Source organism: Chrysochloris asiatica, unplaced genomic scaffold (assembly GCF_000296735.1).
Source record: "Chrysochloris asiatica unplaced genomic scaffold, ChrAsi1.0 scaffold00020, whole genome shotgun sequence".
In the NCBI taxonomy this organism is placed as follows: domain Eukaryota; kingdom Metazoa; phylum Chordata; class Mammalia; order Afrosoricida; family Chrysochloridae; genus Chrysochloris; species Chrysochloris asiatica.
The window spans coordinates 13,492,530-13,518,004 of NW_006408538.1; the positions used below are offsets into that span (position 1 = coordinate 13,492,530).

The 25,475-nt window shown below is 49.2% G+C and overlaps 1 protein-coding gene across 1 annotated transcript in view; it reads left to right on the top strand.

The window, feature by feature from the left end:
* COL13A1 (collagen, type XIII, alpha 1) overlaps positions 1-25,475 on the top strand; it is a 198,700-nt gene that overhangs the window by 79,251 nt on the left and 93,974 nt on the right. Inside the window, exons 4-12 of the mRNA XM_006837462.1 lie at positions 2,242-2,268; positions 5,506-5,541; positions 11,841-11,891; positions 19,148-19,183; positions 20,089-20,115; positions 21,415-21,441; positions 23,428-23,454; positions 23,552-23,578; positions 24,534-24,560. Of these exons, the coding sequence (XP_006837525.1) occupies positions 2,242-2,268; positions 5,506-5,541; positions 11,841-11,891; positions 19,148-19,183; positions 20,089-20,115; positions 21,415-21,441; positions 23,428-23,454; positions 23,552-23,578; positions 24,534-24,560 (285 nt within the window). The remainder of the gene's footprint in view (positions 1-2,241; positions 2,269-5,505; positions 5,542-11,840; positions 11,892-19,147; positions 19,184-20,088; positions 20,116-21,414; positions 21,442-23,427; positions 23,455-23,551; positions 23,579-24,533; positions 24,561-25,475) is intronic.

Consider the following 25,475-nt stretch of genomic DNA (forward strand, 5'->3'; position numbering starts at 1 on the left):
ATATATATATTTGTTGTTGTTGTTGTTCAGTGCCGTCGAGTCAGTTCCAACCCTTAGTGACACTGTATAGGGTTTCCAGGGAGTAACTGGTGAACTTGAACCACTGATCTTGTGGTTCAAACCGACTTTGCAGTCCTATGCATTAACTTACAGCTCTATACCAAGACTCCTTATATCTATATCTATCTATCTATCTATCTATATATATATATATATAGTTAGTTTTATTTATATATTAATTTAATATATAAATATATATGTTTATTTAAAATGGAATGTATTAACTCATTTAAACCCAAGAAGCAAGGGCTTTACAGATGATTCCCAAATATTCTTCCCAGCTTTTAATTTTAAGGAAGAAGTGATTATTCTGTGACTTTTCACTCATTCATTTATACTTTCATTGATTTCTACTCTATCTCATTCCAAGAAAGAATTAAAGGTGATTTACAAGCTTGACAAGATAATCAAATGAGGACACAGACAGTGAAGAGAAAAAGGAACCCAAACTAAACCTGTTACCCTCAATATTATGGTCCCATATGGTTTCCAAAGCTGTCATCCATATGGGAACAAACTGACCTCTCGTTCTCCCTCGGAGCAGCTGGCAAGCTTGAACTGTTGACTTTACGTTGGCAGTCAAGCGCTAAAAGGGCTTCATGGAAGAGGACAGAAGGGGCGATTTATTCCTGGTACTATCTGAGTCTGCCTTATCAGTCCCGGAGAGGAGGATTTTGTCTCCCTGCAAACACCCTGAGAGCCAGTCTTGGTTCCACCTTCAGTGTGTGGGATGAGCCTCTGCCCTCATTCCTCTTCTTCCCTATTAATAATTGTAATAGTTGGTGTCTATTGAGGAGGCCTGATGGCACACTGCTTAAAGCGCTCCGCTACTAAATCAGAGATCAGTGGTTTGAACCCACCAGCCACTCCTCTGAGAAAGATGTGGCAGTCAGTTTTTGTAAAAATGCACGGTCTTAAAAACCCCATGGGGCCGTTCAACTCTATCCTCTGTGAGTTAGAATTGACTCACCTGGTGGGTGGGATTGTCTATGGAACACTCTGCCAGACCGCTGGATGCTTTGGATGCATTTTCAGCTCACGTAATCGTAAGAGATGGGTATGGCACAGAGGAAACTGAGGCACAGAGCGGCCAAGCAACTTGCCTGTGGTCATGGAACTAGTAAATGCAGATGGGCACACTCCAGAGGTGTTTTATACCATATCCTCCATCACTTCTTGACCCTGTGTTGGGATTGCTCAGAAAGCTTTCCCCATTTACAGAAAGCACCGTCTTGCCTCAGGAGGCAGCTATTAGGGCAGGTTCTCAGTCACTGTCTGGAAGCTGGAACCAGAGCTAAGAAGTCATGACTTTTTCAGGACTCTCATGGTTCCTGAGCTGCCTTCTATGTATATTATGAGGATGACCATGGTGTTAATACATTTTGGTGAATGTTTTCCTTTTTTTCGGTAGGATTCTAGATCCATCGTATGGAATTTTTCTATAGCTTGTAGTCAAGTGAAAATTCATCTCACTTTTACTCTGTGGCCAGAATTGTGTTAGATGGGGTCATAGGATTATGAAGAACAGGTCTGAGAATCACACACCTGTGACGGGTGAAGAAAACTTTCTGGAGTCACACGGAGCCCTCCATAGGGGGTGGTCTCCACCAGGTTGTAGGCATCAAAGGCAGGAAGACCCACTGCCTCTTTCATGATCCCAACAAAAGGGGAGTAAGCCCTTGGGAGATGCCCCAGCCCACTCCATTGTCCTATCCCATCACCTCCTGTGTGGCACATAGACCATCTTCATCGGAGCCCTGGATGATGGCTCCTGTGGGGGAAGACAAGAAAGACCAGTTCCTCCCCCCACCCCAGGCCCGTTCCCAGTCCAGGACAAGCATCCATGAGTGGTGGACAGCATAGCTTACTGAGTGAAGCAGGAAGGCTCAGAGAGTGGGGACACACTGGTGAGACCTATGCCCTAGTGATCCTTGGGCCATAAAGGACAGAGACAGGGGAGGGGACATTCTCACCTTTCTGTTCTCTGCACCTGCCTTGTGCCTGGCATGGAGGAGATCACACTGAGAATGAATGAGCGAATGTTAGAACTGAAAGGAAGCTGAGTTCATTTTGTTCATGAAATAACAAAGGCTTAGCCAAAGTGCATGGGGCAGTATTGAACCATTGGATATTACAGTTCCCTGACTGGTGTCCCCCTTACTCTTTCCCCTTTTATTCCAGGGTCCCAGTGGCAGACCTGGTCTCCCGGTAAGTAGCTTTTATTTCACCTTTCTTTTGCATCTTCTGTACTCATTCTCAGTCTGTGGACAGGCCAGGTGGGTGGCTGCTCTTCCTCAAGTATGTCTGGATGAGAGCTTCTCTGGTCCAGAACTGAGGGGGAAGCCCATGGTCAGCCTGGAACATCTGGGCTCTGTAGCTAAAGCTCCTCAGACAGGTCCCCCCTGTCAGCGCTAGAGCTGACTGACTTCCAGGCCGATGGCCCTATAATGGGGCAGCGGGCAGGGTACTGGGTCTCTTCTTGCATACTGGCTAAGATGAAGACCTCTGTCTACTTCTCCTTTGCCCACTGGTCAGAAAGTGGACTTCAAGGTTTTGTTCTCCCCAGTTGCCATGATGCCACGTAACTGCAGAGACTTTGGGACAAAAGTAGAAAAAACAATAGTCTCCTTTTATGGCGACCTCATTCTGTGCCAGACACTACCCTAGTCAGTCTTCATTTGTTTGATTTGTTTAACTACTCAGTGAAATGGATATTATTATGCCCATTTTATGGATGAGAAAACTGAGATTCAGTTCAAGCACTAGTCTAAAGTCACTGTGCAGCTTCAGCTGCAGAACTGTTGCAGGATCCGTGTTACCACAAACCATTCCATACTGCTGCTCCAAGTGGTCCGTGCTCGCCCTTTGAGAGCCATTCTGAATGTCTTCTAAGACATTGCTCTGTGGAGTCTAGCCTGGAGCAGAGCTGAGTTAGATGGCGAGTGATTCAGACAAGATGCTATAGCTGTCAAAAGGCTGAGGGAGGGCGTGGACAGTGATCTGGGGCTGGCCCCAGGCTGTCATGTCTCAGTGTGCCAAAGACCACATTCACTGACTTCCAGACCCGTCTGTGTATCCCTTTTGCTCTAGTCACACCTCTCTTAGACACGAATTGTACTTTAACCTTTTAACTAATGCAACAGCTTCTAGGATTCATGTCCATGGTGACTTTCTTAATGAAATGCATGTGGGAGAATGGTTAGCCTTGAGAATGGAAACGCTCCCAGTAAGTATAAGCCCTGGAGCAAGGAGAGGACAGTGAATTGGTCCCATGAAATCCAAGGAGGGGAGAAATCAGACAACTTAGATGAGCGTGGGCAGACTTTGTTTTCTCTGACTGAGTCCACCTTTAAAAAGCATTTAGGGGCCAGTCCACAGTGCAGGGGCCACTGTGCATAGTTTCCAGCCTTCTGACCACTCCATGCCTGTCCCGAACCTGAGCATTTTATAGCGAAGGCTGCAAAGAACATTAGTTTTTATAAAGAAAAGGAAACCAAAGCACACATCCTGAAACATCATTCACCAGCCTGAAAGTGTGTGGACTGGGTGGGTATCACAGCCGACAGCCAGCACGGGCTGGGTTTTCAGCAGAAAGGATCCATGAGTCCTGGTCTTGTTCATCCTTCTGCATGAAGGGACTTGGGAGGGATCCAGGACAAGAATGCTGATCTTGGCCCCTTGTGAAATGTAAATTGTGTAAAATGCAAGCATACTGATAAAATTCACTTGCTTGTAGCCATGCTGGGCTTAACACTAGTAGATACCATGTTGTTGTTGTTGTTGTTGTTGTTGTGATGTGCCGTGGAGTTGATTCCGACTCATGGCGACCTTGCACAGGGTTTCTGAGGCTGCAAATCTTCACAGAAGCAGAAAGCCTCATCTTTCTCCCTTGGAGCAGCTGGTAATTTCAAACTGCTGACCATGAGACAAGCAGCCCGATTCGTAACCACTACACTATCAGAGGTCCTTAGTTATGAGGCAACCGTTATTAAATGCCAGGCACTGGTTTAAGCTGTTTAGAGATATCACCTCATAGAATCCTCCCTCCAATCCCATGAAAGAGAAGCTTCCATTTGATAGAGGTTGATGCTCAGGGAGGTTAAAGAAACTTAGAGCAGTGCAAGAATTTTACAGGTGATAGAATTCTCATCTTCCATGCGGGAGACCAGGGTTCGATCCTCAGCCAGCCCACCTCATGACTGTCCATGGAAGCTTTTGTGTTGCTGCCATGGTTTCAGTGGAATTTCCAGACTCAGACAGGCTAGAAAGAAAGGCCTGGTGTAAAACACAAAGCTCACCATGGTCATCTGATGTGCAGCTGGCCTGGGACCAGGAACATTTCATCCCGGTGTAGATGGAATCACCCTGAGCCAGGTCCCACTCAGTGGTAACTAACAACACCACAGCCACTCCTGCTGCCAAGGGCAGAACGTCTGACTCAGGGACTCCATCCGTCTTGACTACATATGCATACAAGAGCCTAATTTTAGAGCCGATTGCTCTTCTCTGGTACGCATCTGGGATGCAAATTGCCGTTCAGGCGTTTTTTCTCTCATTAGGACCAGCAGATGCACAGTCACCCCAGAAATGCCCAGACACTTTGGGGAAATCCAGGACCCCAGCTCTCTCCTCCCCAGCAGACTGTCTTCTCTTCTGAATCTGATTGCTTTCCTTCCTACCAGGTTCATAGCCAACCCCGGGCCCCACCCCAGGTTTTATGATGGCTGCATGAGTGTGATTGCAAAAAAGTATTTTCAACCCAAAGAGGGGAGGAGCAGAACTTAATAAGCAGATTTCCAGAGTGACAACATGGAACCCCTGGCTACAAAACAAAGCAATTCCCCTGAGCAGCTAGACTCGTGAGGAGGTTGAGTAGGCTGAGTCCGAATGCCTTGCAGTCCTTCCTGTTGTGCTGGGGATGGCCAAGGAGGAGAAGGAGGAGGATTGGGAAGGGCTCTGTCCAGAGCTTCTCAGACAGAGGGCCTGGAGGAGGAGAGGGAGGCGGAGTCACTGCTGCCCAGCTCTGGCAGAGTGGGAACTGAGGAAATGATCTACCCTTCTGTCCCATGGGAACTGCCAGTCACCTTGCTCTGGGCCTTGTGGTTAAAGCGTGACAAGGATGAAGCAACAACAGAAGGCTAAGGGTGGAAGTGCCCACTGCCCCCCCCCATACACATAGAGAAACTGAGGCTCAGGCTGGGGACCAGACTCCAATTTTAATGCTCTTTCCCCAGTACCTTGCACAAGTGCAGATAGAGAGAGGGGTGGCCTCTTGCTGAACAATTTGGAGGGGAGGGTCACAAAGGGAAGCCCACTACAGAACATTTGGGCATCGTGTGGGATGCCCCAACCACACAAACCAGGTCTTGGGAGCATTGCTCGCCCGTGGGGTCCTACGTAGGCTGCCTGACTACAGTACATCTGACTGTTTGCCTCATTCATCAGGGAAACAAAGGTGCCATTGGGATACCTGGACGTGTGGTGAGTTGCACATTCATACCTGCCCGTGTGACCATTGCTTGCTTCTGTACATTGACCCTGTCCTTCAAACCATGGCAAGGTGCTATTTGCCCCAACCCTATGGAGGGGGTCAGCACTCTCCCTCCCCTGCCCCATACTGTCCCCCACCATTCAGCTTCAGGAAGGGATAGGAACAGAGAGAAGAAGAAATTTATTCCAGCCCTTCAGTTTTCACAATACAAGGATGGCTTTACTCTCCAGAGAACTGCCAAGACAAAGGATAGACCCAGGGGAGTTGTATAAGTAAAGCATTTTGCCGATCCCTCTTATCCCTCACTGAGACAACCATCTTCCAGCTCAAGCAGCAAATGATGGAGAAAAATGCTTTCTCAAAACTAGGGGCCAATCCGAGGGAAAGTTGGATTTGCCCGTGTGGGGAGGATCCTCTTCTATTGAGGGACACTCACTAGAACAAGATGGCAGCAACATCCAGAGGAGAAGCTTGAGATTTTAAATGTTTAATGTTTTCTGTTGAAATTTTAAGATGGAGCAAGGCAAATGGGACTGTTTGACAGGAAGAGTGTTTCCCAGGATATTCCAGCTACACTAGATCTCAAGGTCCTGGAATCCAGGTTTTTTCGGTGGCTTAGGGGTAATGGTCTCTGAGGGGCTAGAAAGGGCAGTGAGCAGCCTAGAGCAGGGTGACCTCGAGGGGCCTCACCACCACCCAGCCTGGCCTAACTCCACACTAGCCATCTGCCCCCTCCCCTTCCTAGCTCCCCATGCCACATGGCCATGTCACTCACCTCTTTGCCTCCTAATCTCACCTCGTCACTGGCATTTGGTGTGTGAGTTTGCATGCCTGGGGTGGGCCCCAGTGCGGGGAGTTGGCTAACATGTGTGAAGGCTAACCATGTAGGAACCATTAGCTCATTAGTTCATCAGTCCTCAAACGAACTGCATGAGGTAGGCAGTCTCCATGCCCCTGTTTCAGAGTTGAAAACCGAGGCTCTGAAATGATCTTTCCCAAGGTCACATGACTAGGAAGTTGCTGAGCAGGGATTTGAACCTAAGCAGCCTGACTCCAAAACCTGTGCTCTTGACCCTAACAGTTCTGTGCACTACCACACAACCTGGCTGTTGGTGTCCCACAGAACCTGGGCCTGGGACAGTTCAGAGGGTCAGGCCCAGTGTCCTAGGTTACAGAACTTGGAGTTCCCGCAGGCTCAGCCAAAGCCTGGAGACTGGGTGTCCTGGCCACCCCACGTGAGGCCATCCCAACCCAGCACTGGAATCCAGGCCTGGCCCTGGGCCTGTGCTTTCCTTCTCTAAATGCAAGCCCTGGTTCTACCTGACCACCCCTGCACTCCTCCCCTGAACTTACCTGTTCACCACAATTCAGAATCGATTCCAAGGTGATAGGTTTGGTTGTGTTTGTGTTTTTTATGTGTGTGTTTTTGGGAGTGGAGGGGGTTGGGGAATTGTTTTTTTATGGATGAGGAGGCTGAGACTCAGTGTGTCAAGACTGGGGCGAGCGAGGGTTTGTATCCAAGTTTCCTGCTCCTGACAAGTAAACTTCAGGAACCTCCATGCGGGACGGCTGCTGGCCTGCAGAGGAGCTGAAAAACAGTCCCTCCCAGCCTGTGCTCTGCTCTTCTTCTGGGGTCCTGAGGGCATCTCCAACCAGGAAGTGTCTGTCTGAGCCTGGTTCTGACCCACAGTGGGGGCTGAGAGAGCAGCAGGAGCTCTTCCTATTTCTTTCCACACAGCTATTCTTAAGCCATTGGGGGTCTTCTCCTGCTTCTGGTGCTATTTTAGACGTGACAATGGACCCCATTTGGCCACTCAGTAGGGGTCGGCATGTGTCACTTGATAAGGACTCCTCCCCTGGTCAGAGGGTGAAGTGTCTGAGATAGGAGAAGGTTTCACCAGAGGTGGCCCACTGGCCTGTTGGGAGCAAGGTAGATGGTCACTATGGTTACAAGGGAGGGACCCTTAGCAAAACTATACAGTTTCCTCTGCCTCTCTGGCTCATCGTCTGTCCTCCCAGGTATGTGTCCTGCCTTCTGTCTACCCATGCTTCTCCAAGCTCCTCCATCCACCTTGCCAGCTTGTCTATAGCTCCTGGCATGTCTAGCTTGGCGGAGCTTTGTACTCGACAGAACTTGAGGACCCTCCGGCCTCCTATGGTCTGCTGTCACAGTTCAGGCCTTGGGAGATTCTAGGCCGTCTCCATCCCCATCCCCATCCCACCCACCTAATATGGATACAAATATTGATTCAGCTGGGTGGAGCTGTGGATTTTCCAGCCTACATGGGTTCTCTCTTTCTGTTTCGCTCATCCAAGCACACACAGAGAGGGTCTTTTCAGGACCTGCCACTCAGTTATCTGGAACGAGGTTAGCAGGCTTCCATGTCCTGTGCTCAGTTGTACATAGAGCCTTCGTGTCAGCATGTTTTGTTTTGTTTCTTATTTCACGGTGATTTCTTTAGTTTGGTCATTATGCCATTAACACGGGAGGCTTGTCTTTCTTTGTGTCTCGCTCATCTTCTTTCTTTTTTTCTCTCTCCCACCCCACCCTGCACCCCGTTTGTATGTGGCTGCCCAGGGAGTAAAGGGTCATGCAGGAGACAAGGTGAGTCCACATGTTCCCCTTCAATCCTACATGTTCCTCTCCAACAGGGATTCTAGGGGTTGGGCTTTTCAGAGGCCCTCATCTGGGCCCCACTAGAGCAGGCGGGCGGAGCCTGCTCTGCCCTGTAGCCCCTCTCAGCTGATCCATCAGCTGCGCTGGCCCCTTTTCTAACAGCTTCCACACCACCGTGCAGGAGTCTTGGGATTCCTGGGCATAGGTCCCAGCTTTTCTGGCGGGGTGGGTCTCCCAAGCCCTGCCATGGATGCATGTGGCCATAAGGTCCTGACTCACCGGCAGGGACAGACTCCCCTCCCCAACCAAGGAGCTTTCTCTTCTCTGTTCTGTGTAGCTGATCCCCACCACTAGTACCCTCGAGTGTAGAAACCCTTTCTTTGCCCCAGAGAGAGTACCTAGAGGAAGAGGGGAGTTCAGAAAGTATTCCCAGGGTGTGGAGTGGAGGCTCTGGGAAGAAGCAGGAACTCCAGAGGCCATCTGGGACATCAGCACAGGCAGTTTCTTGAGAGAATTTAGAGAGCAGGACACCACATAACTACCAAGGAGCTCTGGTAACGTAAAGATTATGAATAGGGCTGCGAACTGCAAGGTCAGCAGTTCGAAACTACCAGCTGTTCCGTGGGAGAAAGATGAGGCTTTCTGCTCCCATAAAGATTTACAGCCTCAGAAACCCTATACAGGGTCACTGTGAGTTGGTTCCGACTCCACAGCACATAACCACCACTACACCTAACTAGCTAACTTCACAGATGAAGAGACTGAGACCCAGAGAAGGGCACCGGGCTTGCCAAGTGCCCCCAGCCACAGCGTCAGGAGGGCCAGAAGCCAGATCTCCTAGGGCCCCGTGGCAGCCTTCCCATACACAGTGTATCTCTACAGTATATCTCCCATCTCCAAAATAATAACAGTAACCATTCCAGATACTATGTATTAAGCACAAACTTCCAGTTACAAATGTAACACCTCTGTTAACACACACATATTCACCACTCCTTGGAAACCCTATACAGGGCCCTTTCAGTATTCCCATTTTGCAATGGGGAGACTTCAGCACAGAGAAGCAAGGTTTTGGACTCAAGATTGCCCCGCTAGAAGGTGGCAGAGCTGGAGAGGATTTCAGGTGGTCTGACTCTTGGTACCCTGTCCTCTAAGACAAAGGAAGAATTATTTATCAGTCTTCTGTCACTTCACTCTATCACTTCGCTATAGAAGGGCAATCGCTAGCAGAGACTCTTGCTAGCACCTTCTGTGGACCAGGCATTGGTTTGGGTTTTTGTTTTGGGAGGGCCATGGGGTGGCAGATTATTGCCTTAAGTAGTATAGTGTGAACACTTTTTTTAAAAATAGATTTTAAAAAAAAACTTTTTATTGTGAATTGAGTGAAGGTTGACAAACAAGATCATCAGCTCTCCATTCAGTGAGGCACACACCTTGCTTCATCTCAATGATTACAATCCCCTTCCTGTAGCAACATTCATCCCCCTTCCTCCTGTGGCTCCCATTTACATCTTATATTTCACAAATGAACAAGGCAAAAACATTTGAATGTATACTTACAAAACAAAAAAATATATATATTCACTTAAATATCCAAAGGGCACATTGTGCCAACCAGCTTCTTGCCCAAAGACACACAGCCTTGCCAGTCCCTGGGTGTAGAGCCCACAGCTGCTCTGTCTCTCCATGCCACCATCTCTGCTGTCGCTGCTTTTGTAGGTAGGGATCTCACACTCTAGGCTCACCCTTCCTTTTTGATGGTCCTGGAATTGTCTGTTGATGAAATGAAATGAAATGAAAGGTCACCTACTCACTCCTTTTAGTTACACCATCTTCTACAATTATAGTTATGACAATTACGATTAGTCCTGCTAACAATTATTCACAATTGAGTCATAAAATCCTGTCACCATCGTCCCCAACCCCTTTCACCAGATCCGTCTGAGAAAAGAGGGAAACTATTCAGTGGGGATTCTACTTTACCCCCCTCACTCTGCAGCTAAACAGACTCATGAAAGTTTGTAAACCAGCCACTCCATTGCCTTTGTACTACTCCCTATTTTAAAAACAGACTTTTTAGAGTGGTTTTAGGTTTACAAATAGTTGTACATAAAGTATAGAATTCCCACAACCCCTTCTACCCTCTGCTCACTGTCTGTATTATGAATACTTTGCATTTCTGTGGTACCACCGTGTTTTACGCATGCTACAGCATTCCCTCATGGAATGTTCTCATCCATCCCATGAGATAGGTGCTATTATTCCTGCATCCCAGATGAGGAGATGAAGACACGGGGAAGTGAAGTAACTTGCTCAAAGTCACAAGGGCAAAGCTGGACTTCAAACGCAATTGCTCTGGCTAATCTGTGTTATTCACCATTATATACCCTACCTTGTATGCTAGAACCTGTGAAAGCCAAACCTTCGTAAGGTAGAAACCTGTCAAAGAAGGAAAACGCAAATATTTCCCACTAAAATGAATGACCAAAAAGTGGTAAGAATGTGCCCTGTCAAAGTTGGAAAAAAGTGCGAAACTAGAAAACTGGACAAGGCAGCCCTGTTGAGTTCTGGCTCTCACTGTATAAAAGGGCCCTGCAGCTGCAATGGCCATACAGAGCTATGAATTTAAAATCAGCCCTCACTTGGGTGTGAGGCAGCATCATATTTTACAAAATGCAGCCATGTCCTTTGACCTTTAAGGTCAGCAAAGCAGCTGTCAGTATCCTGCTTTCATGTGGGCTCAGAGCAGGTCCACAACTTATCTGATGTCATGCACTTGACCAAATGGCAGAGCAAGACCTTGAACTCAGGGCCCTGGGCTTTTCACTACCTTGCAGGAGGAGTAGACTCATGATGAGGTTCAGAATCCTGCCCCTCCTCCCAGCAGGACACAATCTCTGCCGTTCTGCCACAGTGCTGCATCCCGCCCCATCCATGCCCCATACATTCTGTACCTGCCTTCCCTTCTTCACCCCACATGAGTACTTACCTAGCCATCTGAGCTCAGTGTCCGGCAGCCTCCACTATTCCCTGGGGACTGAACATTGTGCCCCAGTACTAACCCCTCTGTGGTGTTCACAAACCAGAACTAGGAAATGGAGGCAGCTCATGCTCCAAGCATTGGGTCCTCACCTCTGCGTCCAGAAGTCCATCCACAGGGCAGATCCACTAGCGTCAGCAGTGACAGGGAGTGCAGCCAGATGGGTGTCGGGGGAAAGATTGGGCAGGAAGGGCTCTTTGAAGCCTGGGAGAGGTAGGAAATGGGAAAGAAAATGAGAAAACTCAGGGGCCTTGGCCAGGCCAGCCATTACTGAGCTGAGCCCCTCCAGACTCCCCTCTTCTCTTCATGTTAATGAATACCTGCGGTCCCCACTTTACTTCCTGGCTTGGAATCAAATCATCCTGGACCCCATATCTGCTCTTGATCCTTTTTCTTCTCTTTTCGTTCCTATTGCTTTCCCACTGTCCTTCTTGGACCTCCTGGAATGTTCCATTCACCTCCCCCCATTCTATTTTGCCTCTCCTAACCCCCTCATTGTCCTTTCCACCCACCCACCACCCCCACCTGCATCTTACTCCCCTGCTGCTCCTCCTTCCCCACCCGCCAGCCCCTTGATTCCTCTTTCTGCCTCTTCTCTTCTCCCCACTCTCCTGCTCGCTCTTTCCCCACAGGGTGCACCAGGAGATGCCGGGATGTCCATCATTGGTCCAAGAGGCCCCCCTGTAAGTTGTTTTTGCTTTTCTTTGGAGTGGGATGGGGAGGAGTAGGCAAGTCGGTGGAAAAATTTTGAGCGGAGCTGGGGGTGGGGGGGGGAGAGACCTGGCGGTCCCTCTGCATATGGTGGGCCCCACCTGTGATGTGGCCTGCCAGACCAGACCACAGAGATGCTCTTGATGTAAGAGAATGTGGCCTGTGTAAATATGCCTCAATTGCAGCCTCTGGGGAGGGTTAGAGGGGCCTGCCCTCGAGTCATGAAGTTTCAGTGGTTGTGATGCTGTTTCCACCAGGAACCTCAAGTCCAGATTCCCTGGCCCTGGTCTCTGCTCCAGGCCTGTGCTCACCCTCTTTCTTTGTGTGTGCGTAGGCCTGGGCCCTGTTTCTAAGCTTGGGAAAATCTGTGAGCTTCCCTTCCGATATGGTTCCTCCGGGACAGGAAGAGGGACGTGGGTGGTAGAGCTGGGAAGATACCATGGCTATGGGAAGGAAAGCCGGTTGTTCTTCCCAAACAGGGCCCTATTCATGGGACTGCAATCTAATCACCAAATGTTGGAGTGGAAAGGATTCAGTGATGTTCTTGGCCTCTGAGAATGGGAAACTGAGGCCCAGGGCTTCACCACACCCCCTGCCCCTTCCGCCATCCCCCTACCTCACGCTTAGAGACTAGGGTAGCGTTAGAGCCTGCCCCGCAAGACTTTCTGTCCATAGCAGGTGCCTTCTCCCCACTTTTCTGTGTACTTTGCCTTGCCTGTGATGGTTGCTGAGGAGAAAGGCTAGCCTCAGCCCAGGGGTGCCCCCAAGGCCCACACAGTGTGAGCAGGGCATGCCCATGGCGCCAGAAGTGTATAGGCTGGGGCTGTCTCCTCTCCCACAACAAAAGAACAGCATCTTTGAAGTGTTCTTCAAGCAGCATGAAAGACCCTCCCTGCTCACACCTGCCTGGCCCAGAGTCTGAGGCTAGCCCAGTGGATGGATGGAACCTAGCCTGCACAGTTCCCTGACTTCAACAGAGACAGCCAGTCTAGGGAGAGGGGTCAGAGAAGAAATCGCTGAGTTATGGCCAAACGAAGGGGCCACAACTGAGCTAAGAAACAGCTCAAGGGAGCAGCAGTGGTGAGTTCTGTGAGGTGATGCTACACTTGGGGAGAGACGTGGGGAAGGTACAAGACAGGAGCAGGATGGAGCTGGAGAGGCAGAGATGGCCAGTAGGTTGGTCCCCTGGCAGAAGACATCATTTGAACAGTTCTGGACTGGATGGGCACAGCCTTCTTGACAAGATATTGTCGTGGGGTTCAGATGGTAACAGTCACATTAAGGACTGACACTTAGAAATTACTGATTACATGGCCACATCTTCTCACCCCTAACCCTCACAGGAACCCTGTGAGGTAGGAATTGCTGTGGCTTAGGATGGGGCTTCGTCATGTGCACTGGGGGCCACAGCGTTAATGCTGAGTGCGCTTGTTCTTGTTGTCCAGCTAGGGAAGGTCAGAGAGAAAGAAGACCACCCCCAAGTTCTAACAGAAGACCCTGGGCTTAGGCCCATTAGTAGGATAGGGGAACAAGCCCAGGTACCATCTCTATGCGCCCATCTGTCTGTCTCCCAGTCTGAACACAGATGTTTCCATTGCGTCAGCCTCACTGCCTCCTCTAACATCCTTTTCATCAGCATCATGTCAGCTGTTGAAAAGGCCCCACTTTGGGAGAATGTTCTGAGGATCTGACCCAGTATCTCCTGGTTCCCAGCCTAATCAGGAACATACCATCAGCTTTAGACTTGATTCCAATGGTGAAAACCACTTTCTATCCAGGTAACACTTAATATTCCGTCTCCTGGATGCCTAGCCTGGGCCTGTGCTGAAAGCTCATGTATACCAGGGGTCAGGCACCAGTAGCTCATTTTACAGAGAAGCGAACTGAGGGTTTCATGACTTGACTATCGTCACACAGCTAAAAAGTGTTGGAGCTTGGGTTTGGCCAAGTTGCTTCCGTCCAAGCACATGTTCTTGTCCTGACACCCTGCTTCCATGCATTTAGCTTTGCTGTTTATAGAGGATGTTTACCTCAGTGAATAAAACTTCACCCTTGGGTCTAGGAGGGTGTAAGGTACTAGGAGAGGTTTCATGGCAGCAGAATCCTTTGAGCAAGTCCAGTGCCCCCCAACTTTGGCTTGTGTTGGTGACCATCACCCAGATAGATAAGTCCTGCTGGGAAGCCATCCGGCTGGGATTGCAGGGGAGAGGGAAGACAAAGGAACCATTTGTCATTTGTCATGAGGGAAGAGGTCAAGTGGGGCCAGTTCTGAGTGGCCCAGATAATGGGGAACATGTGGCTTCCCACTCTGGCCGGAAGAACTGGAGTAACTGCTGCTAATCAGAGCCAGAAGTCCTGGGGTGACACTGCAGGCTAAGCACTGGACCACAAGGTAGAGGTTCAAACCCACCAGCTGCTCCTTGAAAACCCTATACAGGGTTGCTATGAGTCGGAACTGATTCAACAGCACTTTAACAACAATAACATGACAATAATCAGTCAGTTTGGCTGCTTTCAGGGGCCACCTGCCTCCTCCCTTGGAGTTTGATAAGTTATTCACACAAAGGAGAAAATACCCCAGGCTCTTTGAAGGATGAGGGTTCACCACCCATTGAGCCAACATGCTGAGTGCATTGACTTTTTAAGGAATCCCATTAAACCTGGGGTCTTGAGATGCTGGCTGGAAAGGTCATCTGCCAGACAAGAAATGCCCTGGTCTCAAATGGGCCCATTCCTTTTCTGAGACCCCAGCTTCTCTCCCTCATCCACAAGGCTCACCGCCATGCCATGCAGATGTAGCTGTGGAATGTGGCTTCATTTACTCATTCCATTTGTAATAGGCACCTACTGCTCACCAGGTGCTGTAGAGACAATAAAAGTTTGCAGAGACCCTTGTCCCTCAGGCCCACAGTCCAGTGGGGGACCAGCAGTTAGGTAATTAGTTGTAATACAGACAGAATTAGGGACATTTAAAGAAGGGAGTGGAGTCCTGGTGTGGCACTGTAGGATAAGTATTGGACTGAAAGGGCAATTTAATGGCAAGGTCAGTGGTTCAAACTCACCAGCCAATCCTCAGAAACCCTATGCAGAGTCGCTAGGAGTTGAAACTGACTACATAGCACTTAACAACAACAATAAGGAGTGGAAGGGACTCATGCCTGACTTTGGGTTAGGGGCAGGCAAAGAAGGAAGAATAGAGGTTACCCAAGTATCAGGCCTGGAAAAGTGAGGCAGGAGGGACACTTAAAAACTATCTTAGAAATAGGAAAAGTCTGTTCTGGAACAAAACATGGATGAAGTGGGTGAGGCTGGCAGAAAGCAAGGGTCTGGTCATGAAGGGCCTTGTCCATTATGCTCAGGAGGTCATTTTATGCCAGAGGAGATGAGTTTAATTTGGATGTCATGAGCTAGTGGTGTCTTTGTCATGTCCAGCATCCATGTCCTCTTGTTGTTGGAGCTGGCTCACCATGCCTCATGGGAGCATTTTGTGCACATTGCCTGCCAACTCTGCCTTCAGTGACATCACATTGGTAGCTTGAAATCAACCCTGGTGAGAGTGGTGACATCACAGAAATTGGCAAATGCCATGCAGTCTCCTCTCCCACACTCCTCGTTCACAGCCATGGTTCAATATCTGCCAGTACAGAGTCTTGTGTGAAAGCTGGTCAGCCCTGGCTTGGAGAGAGGGAGGGAAAACGAAGGCAGGCTCTGGACAAATGCATGATGGATCTTCTTTTAGGAATCAAATAGTAGAAGTGAAAGGTGACTTCCTGGTTGGTTCTTCCCAAACAGAACTTCCATCTCCCATGTTGCTTTACCTACAAGTACTGTGGGTAGGGAAACCAGGAAAGGGCAACATAGTGTTTACTCCTACAAAGTCTGAGTCCACTCAACTCCCTTGCTACCCAGTCCTTGAAGTAAGGGAAGAGATTTCAGGGATCAATGTAAAGCTTAATTCTTCTTGGTTTTTTTGGGGGGAGGATATAAAGTTAATCCATACATTACAAAAAAAATCTGTAGTCTGCAATTTTAATGTCATCTTAATCCCAGTGAAATTTCTATAGCATTGAGAGTTTTATGAAATAATATTTTCATTTGAAAAAAATATATGAGAATGTCAGAAAAATTCTGAAAAATTAGAATAATGAGGACAGGAAGGAGGGAATTGATTCAGCTATATATCAAATTTTATAAGGATAAGACCAAAAAAAATTTTTAAAAAGAAGAAGAAAGCAATTCTAACAAACAAATGAATGGGAAAAACAAGGAGTTCAGAAATAAAGTCAGATGCATTGGGAATTTGGTACATGACTGATAACGGAAAAGGAAGGTAGATCGTTCAGGAAATGATGCTGCACCCCCTGACTAGCCATTTAGAGAAACGTAAAGTAAAACTTAAAAAATATAAAATCTCTACTTCACTCATTATATTAGAATAAACTGCAAATGAACAAACTATTTGGATAGAAAGTATGAAACCATGAAAGTGCAAGGACAAAAACATAAGTGAACATTTTATAATTCTGAACTAAGGATGACCCTTTGAAACAGGACAAAGAGCCCAGAAGTCATAGGAAAAGACTGACATTTGCCAAGATAAATATAAAACTTCCATATGGTGAAATCATACCATAAACAAAATAAAAAACAAATGCCAACGTGGACAATAAATTTGTAATACATATGATTGTCCAAGTTCTTTTTCTTAACAAAGAGCTTTATCCAAATCAATAAGAAAAAGACGACCTAGTAGAAAAGACAGGCAGTTCACAAATAGGACGAGCCAGTTGACGTAAGGACAGACGTTCAACTGTGCCATATAATTGAAGAGAGCTAAATTAAAATCCACTTCTGAGCCTTTCCAAGTGCCCACTCTCCTCCCCAGGATGACGTAGACTCCCCATTTCCATTTGGTCATTAACAGCATTCTCCCCAAGATCCTTGAAAACGCCCTGCTTAGCGCCGGACTGGGCCCTGGGTTGGAGAGATGCGTCCTGCTAACTCGGCAGGCTCTGTAATTAGAAAACCACATGGTCATCCGTAACATGTAAACATTGTCCGGAGAGGGACTCCAGAATGTTTTTTTGGAATCCTCTTCTCCTGACTTTTCATGCAGGTCTTAGTGTTTGGTGTAACCTTAAGTTTACATTGGGAGCTTTCAGAGACTGCGCTGACTGAGTTTCCAGGTTTTCTCCTTTGTGCTATTCTTAGCCTCACTTATCCTTGAGAGGAGAGCGCCCTAGACCCTTCTGGTATTCAAGTGGCACTCCTCCCTTTTACCCTTTTGGCCACCTCCACAAACCCAGCCTGAGGCAGCAGCAAACTCCAGTGGCATCCCTGCTGGCCAGTAGACCCACCTACAGCAGGGACCCTACCCCATCTACACAGAGGGGCTCGCCTGCGGATTAGGCATTCATGTCCACAGCTTCAGTGGGGGTACAAGCAGCCCAGAAATGCTTCAGGGTCACATCTGATGGACGCAAAGACTGTTTCTCTGGAAGGAACCTTACTCTGAATCTACTGCTTGGCAAGGACAAACCTCCATTGATCCTGAGACCTGGCAGATTCAAAAGCAGCCTTATTTTTTTATTTAGTGAAATTCAACAAACATCTAATGATGGAAGCTCACCATTTCCTGAATACTTAAAGGATGTCAAGCAAGACACTTTACGTACATCTCTGTTGTGGTTAGCATGGTAACACAATGCACAATGAGACTGGACCGATATGATTCATAAGGTTTGAACTGGCTGATGTTTTGGAAGTCTATTGTCAGGTCTTTGTTCGTTGTCCATCTTAGTGGGGAAGTTCCACGGGAGACCTGTTCAGAGCAACAACAGGCCTCCACTGGCAGGTGGGTAGGCAATGTGCAGAAGGTTTATTGGCAAGAAATCTAACCTGGTCTCCCACATAGAAGACAAGAATTCTGCCCCCAACTTTACAAATGTTTGTTGTTAAGTGCCGTCGAATCAGTTCCAACTCATAGCTACCCTGTACTGAGTTTCCAAGGAACGGCTGATAAGCTTGAACCACCGACCTTGCTCTTCAAACTGACCGTGTGGTCTAGCACATTAACCCGGACCATGCCCGGCACCATACCAGGACTCCAGTGACCCTATGAAGTTATACTGCTATGCCCATTCTATAATGAGGGAACTGAGTCTAGAGAGTTGGAATCACAGCAATCATTGTTGGAGCCAAGATTTGACTCAGTCTGCCAGACTCTAAAGCCCATGATCGTAAATGAGTAAAACCCTCTGACCCAAGAGGAGACTCCAATCCCAGAGCTGGACATGTGACAGATGTCCAGGGCAAGGCAGGTGAATGACCAATGTGTCTGAGCCAAGAGTAGGTGGAAAGATGAGGCAGGAAGGGATATGCGTGACTGAAAGTAGCACTAAGTGATACGTAAGCAAAGGGAGCCCTTGCTACTTGCTGAGGTGAGTAGTGATGTGAGCCATCTCCTTAGATCTCGGTGGCCCTTGACCTCCTGTCTGTTGCCCTTGATCTCCTGGTCAACCCTTCTCGGGCTGGATCCTCACAGCCTCCTCCTGCTTCTGCCCTCAGCACATCGCTTTGATCCTGGGTCTTGACCATAAACTGCTGAACCTGCTCTTGTCTCCAGCTTCAGTATTGTGCTCTGTGCTTTAAGAAGATGGGGCTAAGTTCCTCTGCATCCCACAAAGACTGGGGGAATCCAGAAATTTCCCAACAGATAGGAGAAGTCTGCTCTGCTGGGTGGGAGGAAAGTGAGCAATCTGACCTCATCCAACCTGAAAATACACAAGCTCTGGGCTGAGGTTCAGCTTTGCTGATGTCCAAACCCTCCTTAGATAAGTGGCTGGGAGCTATGACTAATGGTATAAATAAAAATGCTTAGAGGGTCCCAGTCAGAAGTCCAGCACAGTGGGGGCTCTGCCTGGCCTCGCCCTCCCATCTGTTTACATGCTGTGGTTCAGATTGTCCCCAGCAGCGGGACACTCTTCAGGGACTATTTCCTTGGGAGGTCCAAAGGATGCTGACCTTTTCATTTTTCCTTTCCACCCCCAGTCACCAAAGGGGATTTCCATCAATGACTTCCATTTCCATCTTTCTCCCTCCCATGAACTGACTGTGGTGGCTATCAAGGGAAGCTACGGGCTCTCTGGGAGCAGAGATCAACCAGGGAACTAAGGAATGAGCGCCATTTTTTCCCCACTCACCCTCACTCCTTTCCTGTTCTTTTCAGGGCCAGCCGGGCACACGAGGTTTTCCTGGGTTTCCGGTAAGTGTCCCAAACCATCTTGGGACTTAGTTGGGTAATATACTTCATCCAAGGCCAGCCTAGAAGCCACCATGCCACCACCCCATGTCATGAAAGACCCTCTCCCACAGTCTTCCACAAAGAGAAACCAAAGAGAGTGCTTGAGTCATGGGGAAAGCTGTTGGGTGCCGTGGAGTGCACAACAGAACCAAACACTGCCTGGTCCTGCACTATCCTCACCACCGTGGTTACAACTGAGCCCATTACTGTTGCCACTGTGCCAATCCATCTCGTTGAGGGTCTTCCTCTTTTTCACTGACCCTCTGATGCCCTTCTCTAGGGACTGATACCTCCTAATAATATTTGGACACGGTACAAGAGAAGACCCGGAAATAAATATACCAACACAGAAAGTGGCAGGGCAGGGATCCCCACAGCCTTTCAAGTTGAGTGAAGTCATAGGCTGATGACACTAGAATATGGTACAGATGTGCAAGGCTCTCAGAGTGAGATCCAAGCCATGGAGGAGCCAGTGGGGTGGCCATCTGGATGCCTTTAGGCCCTGGACTGAGGGACCTTACGCAGGTCCTAGTAGGCAGGGCAGGAAGAGCCTCGGATACTAGCCAGTCCCTGATTTATTAAGGATACACAATCCACTCACCAGTGGTCTTTAGTTTCCATGGTGACTGCCACTACTGGGCTGACCCTACATACAACATTTTGCTTACTCTTCACAAGGACCTACCGTCCCCACCCCCATTTTAGGATGGGAAAATGAGACATAGACTTACCTACAGTCACATGACCAGTAGGTGGATAAGTTGGGACTTGAACTCATTGCAGTCCAGAGCATGTGCTCTTAACCCCTGCCCCGGGCTGTCTCCTATGATGTTTGGTCCTTATTTATGTCTTCTTTCTGGTTTCAGGGTCCCATTGGGTTAGATGGAAAACCGGTAAGTGGAGCCTCTCTCAGGCTGGGACTACCCTTCAGTGGTCTTCCACAAGACCCTGACTCCTAGGGAGAAGCTTAGATAGAATGAAGTCACCTGTCCTGGCCTGGAGGTGTTTTTGAGTGAGTGGTCTTCGACCCCAGTGGGCTTTCCCAGGCACAAGGTCACAGCCACCAGGCTGAGCTCCCACCAGCCATCCCTAGAATTTGGTGATTCTGGGCTTTCCTGGAAGCGACTAAGGAAGGGACTAAGTCAAGGAGGCTTCAGGGAAACTAGAGGAGCGGGTAATTCTACCAGCTAGCTCTAGGAAGAGGCTGGGCAGCTCCCACACAGCCAGCCCTGGATCCCAGCCTGCAAAGGTAGGTCCCAGGTCTCCCATTCCACTCATCATCGCCCTCCCCCACTGAGTCTCCCTCCCCACACACAGCTCAAGTCCCCTTGAAAACTGCCCTTCCTTCTTTAAAGGTTCTCTTTGTCCTTCTGACTCAGTCCCCAACACAAATGCTTGTGGGGAAAAGGAGAGCCCAGCCCACCCCTAAGAAGGAGAGCTTGACCTTGACCCCTCCAAAGCCCTTGACCGCCCCCCCACACACACACTCAGAAAGTGTTACTGTACTGTTAGTATCATCCAGTTGGTTCCAACTCTGAGCAGTCCTATATGGGGTTTCCAAGGAGAGGCTGGTGGTTTTGAACCAACAACCTTGCAGTTAACAGTCCAGTGCTTATTGGGTGGATGCAGTTCAGCCTTGCCAATAGCCCAGCCCCACCCTCTCCCCTCTGCATAGGATGACCAGGCCCACTGCCAGGTTAGCCCCTGCTGCAGACGTGTGAGCTAAGCAGCAGCCAAGGTGGCATTCGTGTGTATTTCTGTTCTTCTCATAGGGCCACCCTGATGTGGATGGGAGGGCAGGGGTCCAAAGGGACCACCCCCTCCCTGTTCTCTGAAGGATAGGCAGCTCCCAGCAAGGCCAGTGTTGTTGTTGTTGTTAAGTACCGTAGAGTCAGTTCCAACTCATAGTGACCCTGCACATGGTTTCCAACGCTGTAAATCTTTACGGGAGCAGAAAACCTCATCTTTCTCCCGCAGAACAGCTCGTAGTTTCGAACTGCAGACCTTGAGGTTTTATAACCTGATTCGTAACCACTGTGCTACCAGAGCCAGTAGAGGGCAGTAAAGGGTGGAAACAAGAGCAAATGCAGCCCGCAGAGAGGCGAAGAGGAGCCATGGGGCAGAGTGGAGGGTGGGCGGGGCTTCTAGGTGCTGGTGACTGTTTACCTGTCATTCACACTCTTCTCTTGCAGGGCCACCCAGGACCCAAAGGGGAAATGGTAAGACCCCAACTTTCTTGCCTTTTGGGGAGCGGGTGGAGGTTCTCCTGACCCTCCTGGACCACAGCCAAGCATGGCCCACCAAGGGCCCTACAACGACAGCAGAGGTCATACCCCAGCTGTGTACACCTACATCTCCGAAGATCCTCACATCAGCACAGGTGGGGGGCATCCAGAGAAAGGCTGCGACCTGTTACACAGGTTAGGGACCAACACAGTGCTCCCAAACTCCTGCTTACCTTGGGGACAGGTAACTCCTTGGGAACAGGTAACTGAGGCAGCATTTCTCTCAGGAGACATCATTTGTCCTCAGACTTCCCCTCAAGGCTTGGACCCAGTGGATGTCCCCGACTCACTGGGTTTTACCTCCAGCACACATACCAGGCACTCTTGCCCCAACTGGGCACACTGGAAAAGCAGGTCCCTTCTACCCTTTGCAGAGCATTTTTGGAGGAATGTGTTTCCCTCACGGCCAACCCCAGGCTTCCCGTATCAGGAACCATGATTCCGGGGTGAGGGAGATCAGTTCTCAGGGGGCCCTCAACTGGAGTGCTTTCTTGCTTCTGTGTCCCAAGTCACCCTTGCTCCATAGGGGTGGCAGCTGAATTTGAAATATGCCAGTGGATGGCAAGCGTGCCTGTCCAGTGGGGTCTGGGGGGCACTGTGCCCTAATGCTGGTGGACGGTCCTTCTCCACTCAGTATGGGGCGCCAGCAGGATACCACAACAGTGCAGGCTGAGGGAAAGGAAAAGGGAGCATGTGGACTGAGAGACCTAGGCCGTGGCTCTAGTCTTGCCCTATCTTGTCATAGGACCTTCTCAACTCAGCACCCATCTCAGAGCCTCAGATCCAACATCCCTTACTGGGTGTTTTCTAGGTGACAGGTGTTGAACTAAGTACTTTACATAATCCTCAGCACAACCCTGTGCTCCAGGCCCTTTTGACAGCTGGGGAAACTGAGGCTCCGAGAGTCTAAGTAACTTGCCTGAAGTCACACAGCTAAGGAGTGTCTAACACAGGATTCAATCCCATTTCTTAGTTTCCTTCTTTCCACACCTTCTTGACTTCCTCACTTCCTTCTCTCCTTCCATACCCCCTTGCCTTCTTCCTTCCTCCTTCAGCACATCTTTTTATTGAGTAATGCTAGGCACTGGGTCAGGTGCTAGGGACACAGACTGTGCTAGCTTCTAGCATCATAAAAACACACAAGTCACCACAGTACCTCAAACTAATAGTGAATATGAAGACTACACCTTTGGTATCAACATAATCTTCTGAACTCGTCTCTCTTCCTTGCTCAGATTTGATGTCTTTCCAATTTTCCTTTTTTTTTAAGTTTTTATCATGAATTGAGTGAAGGTTTACAAACAATATCATCAGCTTTACTTTCAACAAATTTTATACTTTGTTTCATCTCATTGATTACAATTCCCTCCCTGCAACAACAGTTATCCTACTTCCTCATTGTGACTTCTAGCATCTCACAGTCTAGAAGGAGAGAGAAACATTTAAACTGTCATGCACATAAACAACAGGTTGCCTTTGCAATCAGGGCTATGAAAGGGAGTAAGGAAAGACATCTCAGGATCAGGAAGGTGGGCAACGTCAGGAGTCCCAACCTCATCTGTAAGTCAGGTGAGGCAGCAGCGTGTAAAAGATCAGCTCAGATGCACCAGCATATTCAGAGGGGCCTGTTTCTTGGCTCTGGAAGGAGAGGGAGCGAGTAACACAAGACATCTAGATGCAGCCCTCATACACCGTTTTGGGGAGAATGAATGTATTTCGCCATGCCCTGTGCAGGGGACAGGCACCCAGAGTCATGTCAGTGACCAGACAAAGGACTGAGTCTAAGGATGCTCGTCATTCTGGAAAGCACCTGGAAGCCCTGAGTTCTGTCACACCTCCCACCCCACCCCACCCCCAGCCTCACCTCTGACCCAGCCCATCTTCTGTCCACCCCTGATCTGTGTGTTTCCTTCTCCACAGGGTCTGATGGGCCTCCGAGGACAGCCGGTTGGTACCACTTCTAAATATTACCCGTGGAGACACGGCTAATGATGTGGTGCCCTTAGTTTTGCTTTCTAACACTCTCATTTTCATCTCTTCATAGGGACCTCAGGGACAAAAGGGAGAAAAGGTAAGCCTGCTAAAGTGCTCCAGAATTGCTTTAGGAAACAGCCTCCTAGCAGGTGGAAACAAACGTTGTTGTTAAGTACCGTGGAGTTGCTTCCACTCATAGCGACCCTGTACAGGGTTTCTGAGGCTGTAAATCTTTACGGGAGCAGAAAGCCGCATCTTTCTCCCGCAGAACCGCTGGTAGTTTTGAACTGCCAACCTTCAGGTTAGCAAGCAGCCTGATTCGTAACCACTGTGCTACCAGAGCTCTTTAGAAACAAACATAGTGAGTTCTTTTTCAGTAGAGCCCTTAGTTCTGGAAAATCCCAGGTGGCAGCATATATGAAAGAGAGACGGAGGTGAAGGCCTCTTGTTTAGGGCAGAGAGGTTGCCTAGAAACTGACCCTTTCAGCCTCATCCTCTGCCCTCCACCCCACTTGCCACCAGCATGGTGGTCGGTGATCCCTGGCCACTGTGTTAATTTGTAAACACTGGCCTGACCTCTGTCTTCCCATCATACTTCCTCTGTCATGTTAAATTTCTGGTCAAGAGTCTGCTGGGCTTGCCTGTGAATGGGTGCACCCCAGGTCATCTCCCACAACCCGCCTAGGTATCTGCTATTCCCATCCAGGCTGTCCTGTTTCAGGGCTATTGGGTGAACCTGCCCAGAGGGTAGAACTTTCCAGGAAGTTCCTCCAGCGTCACTCCTGATTCTGCCATGTGGCAAGATGGCTAAGATAGGTCCTGCCCCTGGGGGGCCACCTGTAAGTATGCCCTGGGTTCTTCTTCCTGCTGCCAGCCAGGAGCAGGGGAAGGAAGGAACTAGTTCTCCCACTCGCCTCAGCACAGATCAGGAACAGAACTGAGCTGGCCGTGATGAGCATGAGTGATGTGTCCAGAAGTCATGAGTTTGCATTGAGGGACAGCCTCTGCCAATAAGTGCCTAACACCCTCCTCTCCTTCCCTCTCTTCCCTAGGGTCAGTGTGGAGAGTACCCGCACCGGGTAAGTGAACCCCTAAAACTGGCCAGAGCCCTTTGCTCCACTCCTGGGGCACAGACCAGCTCAGCCTCACCCAGGGATCCCCCAGCACTAGCTGAGATTGGTGGACAGAGACTCAGCAATCCAGTATTAGCCAGAGAGTTGTCTGGGGGTGGGGGCAGAGATCTAGCCAGCAGAGCAGGCTGTCTCCCTGGGGGTGTGCCTTGTGGGTCAGTATGTGTGCCTCTGCCTGTGGGCATCTGTCCCTGTCCCCCTGTGTCAGGACAGCACTGCCCGGTCAGTCAGCCTCTTGAGCTCGTATGTCTGAGGCTTGTGCCTGGCAGCGGGTCTCCATGCACCATCCTTTTCATGTGGCCATGTGGTTTGGGCGAATCTGTGTGTCTGATCTACCCACTTGGTGTGTGTCTCTCTGACTGCCTGTCCTGACAAATAGGGTTAGTCAGTGCTTCAAATGGCCCAGACCCCACCAATACAGGTAACTGGAGCTGACTAGTTACTCAAGGGTAGTCGTGAAGCCTATATGTTGCCTCTTTAAGAAGGGATAGCCCTTCTCCAGTTGAGGTACAGGGGAGTACTTCAGAGAGATGATCTCTTACCCTTCCATCCCCTCCTGTTCCTGCCTTTGCCTTCCCCAACATGCAGAGCACAAACGATTGCTGTCATGTAATTAGGACCCTTCAGGCTTGGGCACAGCCAGCAGGGTCTTTCTTGGAACAGGGGAGATGTGTGAGCCTCCTGGGGCAGGAGAGAGTCCCATCAGCTAGGACCTGAAAATTACCCTCCTTTTGTAGCCTCGGGCCTGGGCAGGGAGGACAGGCTCCCTCTGTCCTCGGGCTCCCCTGGAAATGATCACCAACTAGACTCAGAGTCAACCTGACCCAGGACGACCACCAGGAGGGGCCTGGCTAGCAGAGGCCA